Source organism: Ailuropoda melanoleuca, chromosome 15, assembly GCF_002007445.2.
Source record: "Ailuropoda melanoleuca isolate Jingjing chromosome 15, ASM200744v2, whole genome shotgun sequence".
Taxonomy (NCBI): Eukaryota; Metazoa; Chordata; class Mammalia; order Carnivora; family Ursidae; genus Ailuropoda; species Ailuropoda melanoleuca.
Window position 1 is genome coordinate 25,178,338 of NC_048232.1, and position 14,373 is coordinate 25,192,710.

The window sequence follows — 14,373 nt, forward strand, 5'->3', positions numbered from 1 at the left end:
CTTAAGTGAAGTAAGTAGAAAGGGGAGGGGGAGACACGGTCTAAGTTTTACACTGAAAGTATCTGAAAGGAGTTTCCCACGTGAGTCCCATGGGCGTTGGAGTGGCTGTGAGCCGCTCTCCTGCTACACGAGCATCTGCCCTTGGGTTATGCTCTCTCGCTCCGGACCCTGGAGAGGACATGGCTAAGCAACACTGCCTAGGGTACAGATGACCCCTGACCGGTAAACTGCATCTAGTCTACAAGGAACTACAAGGGAACTGTAAGCGTCTCATGCGTGCGCCATGTTTGGAGCTTCCCTGAATGCAGGGACTCTTGGAACAGGCACGTCTTCTCTGCTTGACTCTGCTTGTTGGGACATATGGGTCAAAAAATATCCCGAAGCAAAGTGTGAGTCACACGGGCACTTGAGATTTGCACCCAGTGAGCCAGCGACGTGTGGAACAGTCATTTTCAAATTCTGAGTAGCCTCTGCTATTTTCATGAGCGACTCTGCGACTGCCCCATTGACTATAAATAACTCCATTTTAATCATTCCTCGAGATAGCGGTAAGCAACAATATTTTGCATTCAATTAAACGGAGGCATTTTTTGGCGAGTAGCAAGGCATAAAACTTATTCATTACACAACTGCAGTAAATTTATGGTTCAAATAAATTTTTATCTATAATTTCCCAAACCACTATGGAAAGTTAAATCATTCATTTTATGTAGTAGAACACAATGTGGGACTATATAAAAACTAAAACGAAGAAAAAAAATTTTTTTCCAAAGGACCTGGCTTCCAAGTGAATGCCTTGAGAAAAAAAGTTTTATGTATTTGAAAATCAAAATCACTTCCTAAGAAAAACTAATCCTCGGTGTAAATTACAGTGGAAAAAATCATTACTGATGGATAAAGACGAGACAAAACTTGCCAAAAGGTAAGTACGGATATGCTTGAAAGAGCAAAAAAATTGTATTTCCAAATTCGTGGTTCAGCTTTGTTAAAATTATGGTACCAGGAACTGCCCACAGTGAAGACAGCTATCTCCACTGCTTACAGAATGTCACCGTTGGAAACCAAATTCAGGACGGTCAGCGCAACACACAGACCATGATTTTTAGCCAGGCACTACCTCACTTCTTTTGAGGGGGTCTTAAAAATGCAAGGCATAGCTCCTCGACCCGGCTCACATTCTGTTTTAATAGTTCCGCGAAGGGTCCACGAGTTTTTAAAAAGTACTGATTCTAGGGGCGCCTGGGTGGCTCAGTTGTTAAGCATCTGCCTTCAGCTCAGGGCGTGATCCCAGAGTCCTGAGATCGAGCCCCGCATCAGGTTCCTCCGCTGGAAGCCTGCTTCTTCCTCTCCCACTCCCCTGGCTTGTGTTCTCTCTCTCTGGCTATCTCTCTGTCAAATAAATAAATAAAGTCTTTAAAAAAATAAATACATAAATAAAATAAAATAAAATGTGCTGATTCTCAGACCTATAAATACAGAAAATGAACTGATGGTTGCCAGGGGGAGGCGGCTGGGGGATGGGCAAAATGGGTGAAGGGGTGTGGGAGACGCAGGCTCCTAGTTATGGAATGACCAAGTCACAGGCGTTAAAGGCACAGCATAAGGAATACAGTCAATGATACTGTAGCAGTGCTGCATGGCGACAGATGGCAGCTACACTTGTGAGCTCAGCACAACCTACAGAGAAGCTCAATTCCTATGTTGTACACCTGAAACTAATGTAACATTGTGTGTCCACCATACAAAAAAAAAAAAGAAAAAAGAAAAACACACACACACACATTTTAATTAAAACTTCTTATAAATGGGGGCGCCTGGGTGGCACAGCGGTTGGGCGTCTGCCTTTGGCTCAGGGCGTGATCCCGGCATTATGGGATCGAGCCCCCACATCAGGCTCCTCCGCTATAAGCCCGCTTTCCTCTCCCACTCCCCCTGCTTGTGTTCCCTCTCTCGCTGGCTGTCTCGATCTCTGTCAAATAAATAAATAAAATCTTTGAAAAAAATTTCTTATAAATGAAAAATAAAAAGTGCCGCTTCTGGGAAACCCCAGAATAAGACTTCAAAGGGGCACTGACCTCCCCTCCCATCTCCTGAAACAGTTCGGGAAGAGAGGATTCTACACGTAACATACATCCATGAGTTTCTTCCCTTTCTTGGAACCCTCTATTGGAAGTACCACTGAATCTTACCACCAATAATAAAGGTGAAATATGCTTGTTTGTTTTACCTGAATCCTTTAATGATATAGACCAACTTCAGAATAGTTTTTTGACCTCTGGGGACAGGAAGAAAGAAAACGCCAGAATGGGGTAGAGACTATGATTCCTTTCTGAAAAAAGTGAGAGGTCTGAAGTATGGCCGAAGGTTCATACCTGTTAGCAAACTGAGTGAAGAATATTAGGAATATCACGGTATTTGCCATGCTTTTTGGTATGTTTTAAAATACTCTTTTTTTTTTTTTTAAAAACAATTTCAACGCCTGGCATGATTCCAAAAGGCAAGACTGCACAACAGCATCCGCACGAGCCACCACGACCTGGAGAAAGCAGTGGTCAGTTAAGGTCCTTTGACAGCATTTCTCTCGGAAGGACGCATTGGAGCTGATTTTGTGCCCCTCGCGCCGGTGACAGAAAAACAAGCCTGATTTGTTTGCACTTACTTAAAGCAAAGCTGTTTTCCACTGTGAACAAGAAAATTTCAGTCAGGATGCAAGGAGACCTGTCCCTCGTGGGTTCACATACCTGTGTCGCTCCCAGATCCTGTTGACAAAGCTGGCATGATGCAAGCCGCAGGCTGGGACGGCACACACCAAACACTCTCCACTTAGAAAGCCGCAGGGAATTCCAGCTCGGTGGCCTGCAGCCACGCTGTCGACCAAGATTTATGTACGGAGCAGGCCGTTTCTAAAAAGAGAAGAAAAACACTTTAAAAATAATAATAGGGAAGACTACTAAATTGCAACATTCTGCAACTAATTCAGAGTTCTTATTCCAACACGCTTACCAGAAAGATCACAATTCCTCCACATTTTGTGTCCATGCTACGTGCACATATCAGTGTGAGAGTTTTTGATTTGGATGTGAGATTTCTAATTAAAAACCACAAAATCTCCTCATGCACAGATCAAGGCTTCCTGAAAGGTGTTTGCAGTTGGTTTGAGGACTGCTGAATGAAGACTGAGAACGTAAAGAAGGCTTTTAACGCCAGTGCTATTCTCAAATGCTTTGCCTCTGTTACCGTGATTCCATGCTGTATTTTTAACATAGAACAGCGACTATAGATGGTCAACAGCTTATAAATACTTGCAATTTTTTTTAAAGATTTTATTATTTATTCAACAGAGATAGAGACAGCCAGAGAGAGAGGGAACACAAGCAGGGGGAGTGGGAGAGGAAGAAGCAGGCTCATAGCAGAGGAGCCTGATGTGGGGCTTGATCCCATAACGCCGGGATCACGCCCTGAGCCGAAGGCAGATGCTTAACCGCTGTGCCACCCAGGTGCCCTGATACTTGCAATTTTTTAAATAGCTCTTCCTAATATGCCAACTGCAAAGTTCTCCAACTGAAACTTCAACTCACCTGGAGAAACTACTAGACTCGAAGATGTTAGAGAGTCACAGAAGGGTTAACAATCTAAACGAGACCTCCCAATCCAAGCTAATACACAAAAGTCAATTGTTTGAGTAAAAAACGAAGCTTTGATGCACTTTGAAAAATACCAATTTTTTTTCAAAAGTTGTTTCAACTGCGGTTTATCCCGACATAAGCAGTAAGGGGCTCTTGTCTCGTATCTGAAGAGCAAGGACTCCAGAGTTTGGCCTAATCTCTCAACCTGCTAAATCTGTGATCTTGGACTATTTATTTAATCTCACTGCGCCTGCACTTCCGTATCTACAAATGGAGATAACAGCGATCTAGAATCGTTTGATAATTAAGTACGCTAAGGCTCACACACAGTGTCTGGCACGTGACCAGCAAACAAGAAATGCTGGCCTACGAGGACTGGAGCTGTGCAATTCGGGCAAAGAGATTATGAAATGAAAACATAAAAGAAAGTAGCGAGATTAAAATTTACGCTGGCCTGACACCTAGGAGAAGGCCATGTGTTTTAAATTTGGACCACTGCTGCCTAAGAAAGGAAAACACACTCCATTTACGTTTTTTTTTAGAAATCAGAAGACCCACACAGTGTGTTTCAGTGCATTTTTAATGCATTTTCCCCCAGTTCTCTATAAAGCAGATTCAGTAATTTAAAAGCATATTTTAACATACATTAACAAGAAAAACAGATATTGTAAACACTCAAAAAACTGGCTCACTTCAACCCGTGAAGCCTTTAAATTGCTGATTCATATTACAGAATAAGGAATAATAAGCTTGCCAAATTTCACTTGAGTCTAAACTGCAAAATTCTATTAAAACCTTCTAAATTAGCTTTTTAACTATCAAAGCGAACGTTAGTATGAAAAAATTCACCAAAGGGACTACCTTGAACCAGACGATCTGATGCAATAACCTGCATTTTGTTTCGTATTACAAAGGTTGACGAAGTTAAAAATACGCAGAGAAGACCGTTAATTGAAAATATGAGGGCAGTTATTTTCAATACCAAACAAAATAGAAATCACGAAGCAAAAAATAAGTGAGAAAGGCGAAGTTTCATTAATGCCCATCTCTGAGGCTGTTTGCCCCAATAATTTTAAGTGGCAGCTCTGCTTTGCTTTCACAAATTATTCTAGTAATCAGGATTAAAATTCAACTACATACAAGTGTTCCTTAATTCGGACACAAAGAAAATAAGAAACAGACCATACGTGATTTAAAGAATGCGCTCAGTAAGACTTCTGCTTTGCTGAGGAAAAAAAGGAAACAGCTGAAATGTGTAAAGCCTACACACACGCATTTCTACCATTAGGGCAGTATGTATATGCGTGTGGGGAGGCAGTTATTACATGTGTGTGTTATGTAGATAATTCAAGCCCTTTATGCTGTAAATCATAATTTAAATAGTACAGATTGTTTAACTATAGAAATATACAATGGTCTATACCACACATACGACCCCTTTCTTCACGCTTTAAAGAACTTACGATGCTTCACTCTTATAAACCACAAACACCATATAATAAGTGATCTTATATCAAGCACTGTATTAATACTAAGACAACCTTACATTCCCACAGCAAAACATCCTTCCGAGTTGATATTACTGCCGTACACATAATGCCACTCATGAAAGGCCTCGGCATTTCTCACTTTTTATTTCATGACGAACGCCCAAGGTTAAATTTTTCCCAAGTCATGTTACTTAAGAAATATATGCTACAAAGTAATTATCTTCTCAGAACATAGATAAGTATATGAATAAAAAGTAAACGGTTTGATAAAATCCCAGCCGGTAAAAATGCTTACTATTCTGTGCAACGAAGCAGAGTTGCTGGGTTTAGCTCTCAAACAGAGCTAAATTTTTGTAGTAATCATGTTATTTTCTCTGGCTAAATTTATTGAAAATACTTTGGAATTTGTCAGAATGCAGTCATAATTACTACTGACTGTTGTATGGAATCAATTTACTACAACACAAAAATACCAGCTGTTACAGTATGTCCTGAGAGGGATTACCGAATATTCTTAAATTGAAGTTCAATCCATCTTTCCATAAAAAAGAGAGAGACCCAAACGCCAGGAACCCGACAGCGGTATCAAGTGCACCTGAAACATTTACAATACCCGATAGAACTATTACAACCCTCCTTTAAAAAGGCTTATTTTTGAAATTTCATTATTCCAGTTGTACCTTGCTTCTATATATCACACAGTATCAGGTTCTTCTGGCATCGATCATGTGGAAACAATGAAATATGTGAAGGTCTACGAGCTTACAATGTTCAATTTCTACGGGCCTTGGGTAACCCTTAGGGCTCCCGTGACACTCATGACATCTAATGGTCAACAACGGAAGTGCAAGTGTTTGTCGCAGTAAGTTTTTTGGGTTTTTGGTTTTTTTTTTGAATTTTCAGTGAAGCAAAAATTGTCTTAAGGCACCCAGAGAAATAGTCATCTGCAGAAGTTTTCATTAATAGGCACACACAACTGTTAAGAAATATATACTCCTCCTGTGTGCCTCCCCGTCCTCTCAATAGGTCACTGTGACACCACTTCCCTCTGCCACCCACAGCGGTTTTCCACCTCCAGCAATTCTGCAGCACGTGCTGAGTGTCCTACGATTTAATTCCATTCTGGCAACTCTCTACCTCAGGTGGCATCAGATCCCACAGGTTAAGGGCACAGTCCCACAAGACTGCCCTACCCCCATGTCCATCCCAAGTTCAGGCAGGTCATCTGTGCTTCTGATCAATTCACTATAAATCGGAGGTTCCCAAGAACCCCTGCTTGGTTTTTCTTAAGCTGCTAGAGCCACTCAAAGAACTCAGGAAAACACTGACTGCCCAGACCACCGGTTTATTATAAAAAGATACAACTCCGGAACAGCCAGACGGGAGAGAAGCGCAGGGCAAGTGTGTGGGAAGGAGCGCAGAGCTCCCATGCCCTCCCCTCTCCGGGTGCTCGACTCTCCTTCCCCTCCCCCGCACGTCCACCTGTTCACCAACCCAGCAGCATTCTGAACTCTGTCCTTTCGGGTTTTTATGGAGACTTCATTTTATAGGCACGACTGATTAAATCCCTGGCCCTTGGGGACTGATGCTGCCTCTAGCCCCTCGCATATCTCCAGACGTAGCGACTGTAAGTTCCCACGCTCTAATCAAGGTTGGTCCCGGGCAACCAGCCTCTTATATGCAAGAACATGAAAACATTTTTAAGATTTTATGTATGTATTTATCTGACAGAGAGAGAGAACGTGAGCAGGGAGAGAAGCAGGGGGAGGAAAAGAGAGAGAATCTCAAGTTGACTCCCTGCTGAGTGTGGAGTCCAACACGGGGCTCAATCTCACGGCCCCAAGATCATGACCTGAGCTGAAATCAAGAGTCGGAGGCTTAACGGACTGAGCCACCCAGGTGCCCCAAACATGAAACCTTTGAATTAACTCGTCATAAGTATTTAAAAATCCTATTAATATGTTACTGTTTCAGGAGACTGTAACTGTACCCAGTAATCCAACTGCAGGTTATTTCACCAGTTACAAATATTCTAGGTTACGCTTTCAAAATCTGACGAGAGCCGTAAAAAAACACAAAGAGTAAACTTTTTCTAAAAAATATATATCAGAGATTTTTTTTTAAGGCTTGATCTGAAAGATTTATTAGTTATATATTAGCCAATGCAAGCAGCAAACTGGTACTTGTTAACATTGACAAACTAGGACAATAAAGGAAGCAGAACGTAGCTAAGTGGCTTAGATCTGCTTATCTAAGATGGTATTTATACCATTTACACCAGCAGTTCTCTGAGTGTGGTCTGCAGACCCCCACTGGTCTCCAAGACCCTCTCACAGAGAGGTTCATGAGGTCAAATCATTTTCATAAAAATACTGAGATGCCATTTGCCTTTGTACCGTGTCGACATGGGCACTGACAGTGAAAAGTAATGAGGGGAAAAACCACTAGTACCAAACTGAGATGATGCATCCCTGCACTCTTCAGTGCCAAGCATGCACATTAAAAAAGAAGAAGAAGACAGGGAGGAGGAGAAAGAGAAAAAAACGTTCACCCTAGGGGCGCCTGGGTGGCTCAGTCGTTAAGCATCTGCCTTCGGCTCAGGGCATGATCCCAGTGTTGTGGGATGAGCCCCACATCAGGCTCCTCCGCTATGAGCCTGCTTCTTCCTCTCCCACTCCCCCTGCTGTGTTCCCTCTCTCGCTGGCTGTCTCTATCTCTGTCAAATAAATAAATAAAATTTTTTTTAAAAAAAATGTTCACTCTAGAATGTTCTTAATGAAGTAAAAAGTTCTTAATCAAATTACTGAATAACTGCCTCTTCAGTGTCCATCTTTTCAGTATTTGGTGCGATGAAATGAGGACATAGAAGGTGTTGCTGCCAGAAGTCATGTTTGTCTCAAAGATAAACACCTGTGTGATAGTTTCTGCAAACCAAACCAGCTGTTTCATGGAGAACTATTTTTACTTAAAAGAACAACTGAAAGACAAGTTAGTCAGCTACTTACCTTAATCAGGCTTGAGAATTTGGTACACATTCTTTCGAAAATGAATGAAATGAGTCTGGGATTTTAATAAAACTGACAGTATGTGTTGCTAATGATGAAACATAAGCTTTTGAGCAAAAAACAGAATTGTATAAAACTCAGGTCCACCAGAGGCTTCCTTGGCCTCACTTTGAGAGGTGCTGGGAAATGCAAACACACCAGACCCAGCCCCCATTTTGCATAGTTCCAGTAGCTTCCCAATACCGAAGGTTCTTCTGAGATCAGTGGTGATATTAAGCAATGTGATTTTTTAAATAGTGTCTACGTGTGGATGGTGAACCAATATTTTAGAAAAAAATCTCAATACATGATATTAGAAAATCATGCATGAATAAAAGATTCATTCAAAGTGCAAGACAGAGCAGTGGATTTCACACTTCCAATATGGTAAGTTTAAGGATACATTTTCAGATTCCACATTGCAACTCCCTTTAATAAACAACCATGCAACAAGTTTTGGTGTTGTATCAAGACTGTCCACAATTCACTGAAGGGGCTATCAAAACACCTGTCCCTTTTCCATCTGCAGACCTGTGTGATTTTCTTCATATCCTTCAACCAAAACAGCAACAAACTGAAAATTATGGATATGGAAATGGCTATAAATCCAGGCACTAGAGAAATCCCAATTTACTGAAGTTTTTTGTTTGGGGAAACAAGTTATTTTTCATAGAAATGTTATTTGGGGGCCCCTGGTTGGCTCAGTGAGTTAGACATCCAACTCTTGATTTTGGCTCAGGTCAGGATCTCTAGGCCCCACCTCGTGCTCTGTGCTGGGCATGGAGCCTGCTTGAGATTCTCTCTCCCTCTCTCTCTGCCCCTCCCTCCCTCTCTCTCTCTCTCAATCCACCTCTCTTTAAAAAAAAAAAAAATGTTATTTATGTTAACAGGTAACAAGTTTAGTATTTGTTATTTTAAAGTAACCTCTACACCCAATTTGGGGCTGGAACTCACACCCTGAGATCAAGAGTCACATGCTCTACCAACTGAGCCAGCCAGAAACCCCTAATATTGTTATTTTTAAATGATTTGAAATCATTTTTTTCATTACTCAGTTTTAATTTCCAATATGGTAAACATCAGTACAATGCATATAAATAAAATGCTTCAGAGTCTTTAATAAATTTTAAAAGTGTAAAAATGTCCAGAGACCCTAAAAGTCAAGAACCGCTATTCTATGCCAGGGTAAGCACGCAATTCTGCAAAAGGCGTATTTTAGCCTTTGTGGTCCATATGGTCTCTGTCTCAACACAGGCCATACATAGTATGACTTTGTTCCTATAATATTTTATTTACAGAGACAGAGAGGGCTGAGTTTGGCGACCACTATTCTATGCTATGACACCCTACCTGCCAGTCCCTTAAATCTAAAAGTAGCATGCTTTCCAGTCATATTTTTATTATTTTTTAAACATTCAAAGGAAATGAGTTTTTAAAAACTACTTCCACTATTCAATGCAGAAATGTATGCAAAACAACAGATACAGACTTTTAAACTATGCAGTTCCTAATCATACAAAAAAATCACATTTGAATTTTGTCTATTCCAAGACTCTTATAATCTGTCAGTATACCAAGAAAATTAAAACTAACTTAAAACTGGCAACATGTTCAGCTGCTATATGTAAGCAAATATGCTTTATACAACCAAACACAAAAAATCCTGGCTCTTGAGGATAAGAGGAAAATTATGAAAGATTAAAAACACCCCACGTTTCACAAACTCAAGAGGGTTCAATTATTACGTAACACAAAACTCACATTATCTCCTTTCCACAAATGGAAAGGAAAATACCAAAGCAAGAGAAAAAATAGAATCCCATTGAAAGAATCCTATAAAACTCTGAAGACTTAGGAGAAATACTGCTTTATAACCCCCAGGTAAAGACACCTGAGCTTTAAAGCTATTAGGGAAGTCTGCAAGGACCCCTGGCTCACTTGCCCCAAAGGGGCATTAACCACACACGTCAGGGCGGCCCCCGGTCAGGGTTCTCGGCAAGAAGGCACACATTGTCATTGTCGCACTCACTCACTCAGGTTCCCCCGTCTGGAAGCACTGGCATAATGAATGCACTGACACTCCCAAGCGTTGACCTCATTCCAGACTCCGCAAAGCATCTTCAGCAAATCAGTGCATCACGACCCCAGGGTTTTCCCTCAGACCGTCCTCAAGTAAAACCAGTGGCATTTCTAGTGTTGGGCACTCCCCCACCTCTCACAGTGGGACACTTCCTTTCTGATGATGACTTGTTTCCATCATATTGATGTTCTACCACCCCCTACTAGAAAGTCTTGGATAGTCTTCAAGATTATACCATTAACCGTCACTGACCCACTTTCTTTTTTTTCTTTTTTTCTTCCCTATATTTTGGCACTTTCCTCTAATTGTTGGGGGCAGGAGAGAATGGTAACTTCATATTTTCCAACTCAGATCCATCCCAGCATTCCATCAGCATTGCCTTATGTCCTCTCTATTGGAAAAACCAATCTTGTAATCATCTTTGATAATTAAGATACATCAACATAATTTTCTATTTTTCTTGGGCTTTCATCCCCCACTAGATTTCCCTAACGATGGAACCCATATCATCATGTGTCCTTAAAAACTGTGTAATGAACCTTAGTCAGAAGTCCTTCTTTGTGTGACCAGTTCCAACCCTCCAATAGCTCCCTTTTCCTTCACGGTCAAAATAACCTCATTAGTTTACCTATGGGGAGACAGCACTGCCTAACGAGGAGAGCACAGATTCTGAAATGAGACAGCCCAGCTCTGCCGTACTCGCTCCCTGGTCTTGGCCAGGCTATTTAATGGAATGAGATTAAATGCAAGGACATAAGTAAAACACCTAACCTATAGCAGCCAATCAACAGATGACAGCTTTATTAACACTGTTCGACCTCATTTCATCACTCTACTTCTCACTTCCAGGCCAGCAAACTTTTTGAGGTTCTATAATGAAAAGAATACAGGATTTGGTGAGAGACCGGTCTCCTGATTCTACCACATGCCACAGGCACAACTTACAAGATAGGAGACCTTGGGAAACCAATAAAATACCAATTTAAATTATATATATGTGTGTACCTATATGTAATGTATAAACATATAAATATAAATATATAAACATAAATACATATATTTTATATATTTATATATACATATTTATATATGAATAAGTATATAAATATATATTTTATGTAAATACAAATACATATTTATACATATATATAAATATAAATACATACATATATAAATGTTGGTGACAAATGACATTGAGTGCATACAATTTCCCGGACATTAGGTTAAAAACTCAACACATATATATACATTTCTATATATTTATTATTTATATTTATATGTCTATATATATATATATATTTAATTTATATTTGTTAGTGACATATAACATTAATTGAGTTCATACAATTTCCCGGACATTAGGTTAAAAACTCAACATGCATGGTTTCATTTAATTCTTACAATAATCATATAATGTAAGCAATAGGATAACTTTACAGACGAGGAAACTGAATTTTTAAGCAATTTACCTTAAGCCCACAGCTTGAAAGGATTCTAATGCCAGCGCATATGGACCTGATGTCCACACTGCCAATCACACTGTACCACGCTGCCCCTTAACTCTCTTATTTAACCTTTGCCGTTAAGTCCTCTTAGCTGTCAAATGGAAATACTATCTGTGACTCACTTACTTTTGGTGGTGGCTAACTGAAATCTGTCTAAAGCACTGGAAATGCACCAGATGCTCAAAGATTACCTTCCCCCTTCCCACAACCTTTCCTTTAATATCCTTGTTTTATTTTATGCTGCTTATTTATAAATAAGAAAACTGCCCACTTCATGTCCACACCCGCTAGCTTGCTCTTCAGTCCCCTGATACCATGCCTTCTCTGACTGACCACCCAAAACCTCAGGTAGGTTCAAAAAACAATATTCCCAGGCTCCAATCCATTGGTTTTGAACACTTAGGACTACACCACATCTACAAAGCCCATACCCTATCTTATAGCCACAGATATTTCCAGAAAACTACTGTCACATCTTGCAAGGTTAACTAAGGATATTATTCCTCTATGTTCTGTACAGGAAACAATGGACTACGTTAGAAGCTGAAGAACACAATTCAGACACTACTGAATCTTTCTTATTAACAAAATGTCACCACAGCACTGACTAGAATTCATAGTACTTTCAAAATTTTATGAAAAACCTAAAAATAAACCAGCCAACAAAACAAGACTTATTAAAATTATGTATCGGGGCACCTAAGTGGCACAGCAGTTAAGCGTCTGCCTTCGGCTCAGGGCATGATCCCGGCGTTATGGGATCGAGGCCCCACATCAGGCTCCTCCGCTATGAGCCTGCTTCTTCCTCTCCCACTCCTCCTGCTTGTGTTCCCTCTCTTGTTGGCTGTCTCTATCTCTGTCAAATAAATAAAATCTTTAAAAAAATAAAATAAAATAAAATAAAATAAAATAAAATAAAATAAAATAAAATTATGTATCACTTCCTATTCACATTAACACACACAGGGGCACCTGCGTGGCTGAGTCTGTTAAGCATCAGCCTTCGGTTCAGGTCAGGATCCCAGGGTCCTAGGAGAGAGCTCCACATCAGGTTTCCTGCTCAGCGGAGAGCCCGCTTCTCCCTTTCCTTCTGCCCCTCCCCACTTGTGCTTGTGCTTGCTCTTTCTCTCTCAAATAAAATCTTTAAAAGAAAAAATTAACACTCCCAAAAACAGAATAAACCCATGTTTATTAAAGAACTACATTTAACGTCAAATTACAACCCTTAGCAAAAATAGCCCTTTAGCAATAAAGCCTCTAATAGTAACACAGCTGTGATTATCTGTACAGGCATGGAAGGTAACACAGGTAAAATATCCTAACAGTGACTGGAGTTAAAAACCAAATGTGTACAGGGACCGACATTAGCAAGATGGTGGAACAGAAAAACCCCAGGCCCTGTTCCCTTAGGAGAAACTTAACAACAATATAAAGACCTAATTGTCTCTGACAACTCCAGAAACCCCTTAAGTGGTTGTATCACCTAGGTGAGTAAAAGCCAAAAAGAACCACACTGAAGCAGACAGAGTTCACTGCATTTCCCTACCTTAATCCCCTTCCCTCATTCAATGAAGAACAATCAAAAAAATAAAAATAAATTAAAAAAAACAACCAACCAATACCTAGTTTCTCCCCGGGGGAGGGAAAGAGAAAAGAGGAACATGCATTCAATGATTTGGCATGCTAAAGCGATGTCTGAAGGACTAGGTTTCTCTCTTGTCTGGCTATAAATGCTCACAGGAAGGCAGCATAATTTGGATGCCAGGTTGGAGGCTGCTGAGAAGAAAGTCAAACACTGAGGCACATAATAGCATCGGGGAGATTGCACAGTCACAGGCAGATGCCAAAGAGAGGAAAGAGATTACGGGAGCCTGAGGAGAAAACAAAAGCCTCAGAAATTACACACACAAGCCCAGAAAATATGCATCTCCAGAAAAAGTTGGAGGGGTTCACAGGATCTCTAGTCAGGGTGATTAGTGAAGGTCTTGCACTCTGTGAAGCCAGTCAATTAAGACTAAAGAGATCATTGTCTTTTCAAACACCCATATTTCAACAAAAGATCAAAAGGCCTACAAAGAAACTAGTAAAAATGGTTCGATCAAAGGAACAAAATAAAGCACCACAACCAATCCTAAAGAAATGGAGATTTAGAATTACCTGACAAATAATTTAAAATAATCATTCTAAAGATGCTCAATGAGCTAAAAGACAACACAGAGACCTAAATGAAATCAGGGAAACACCACATGAACAAAATAAGAACATCAACACAAAGATAGAAACTTCCATAAAAGGTAAACTTTGGAGTTGAAGAATATACTAATTAAACTGAAAAATTCACCAGACAGACCCAACTTCATATTTGATCAAGCAGAACAATCAGCAAATTAGAAAACATGAAATTACTGAGTCAGAGGAATGAAAAAAATATATATGTGAAGGAAAGAGCCTATGGGCCATAGGACACCATAAAAAGACTATATATGCATTATGGGAGACCCAGAAGGAGAAACAGGAAAGAAACAGAGAGACTATTTAAAGAAATAATGGCTGAAAATTTTCCAAATTTGAGACAAAATATGGACACATAAATTCAAGAAGCTGAAAGAACTCCAATTAGGGTAAATG

At 40.1% G+C, this 14,373-nt stretch overlaps 1 protein-coding gene across 3 annotated transcripts in view; it reads right to left on the bottom strand.

Annotated features, from left to right (window-relative positions):
* MPP7 (membrane palmitoylated protein 7) overlaps nucleotides 1-14,373 on the bottom strand; it is a 297,751-nt gene that overhangs the window by 232,792 nt on the left and 50,586 nt on the right. For 2 of the 3 annotated variants that reach the window (XM_034643997.1, XM_034643996.1), the window contains exon 2: nucleotides 2,660-2,903. In XM_034643997.1, coding sequence (XP_034499888.1) covers nucleotides 2,660-2,903 — 244 coding nt within the window. Of the gene's footprint in view, nucleotides 1-2,659; nucleotides 2,904-14,373 lie in introns of those variants that run through there. The other variant, XM_011230637.2, reaches the window with a different exon arrangement.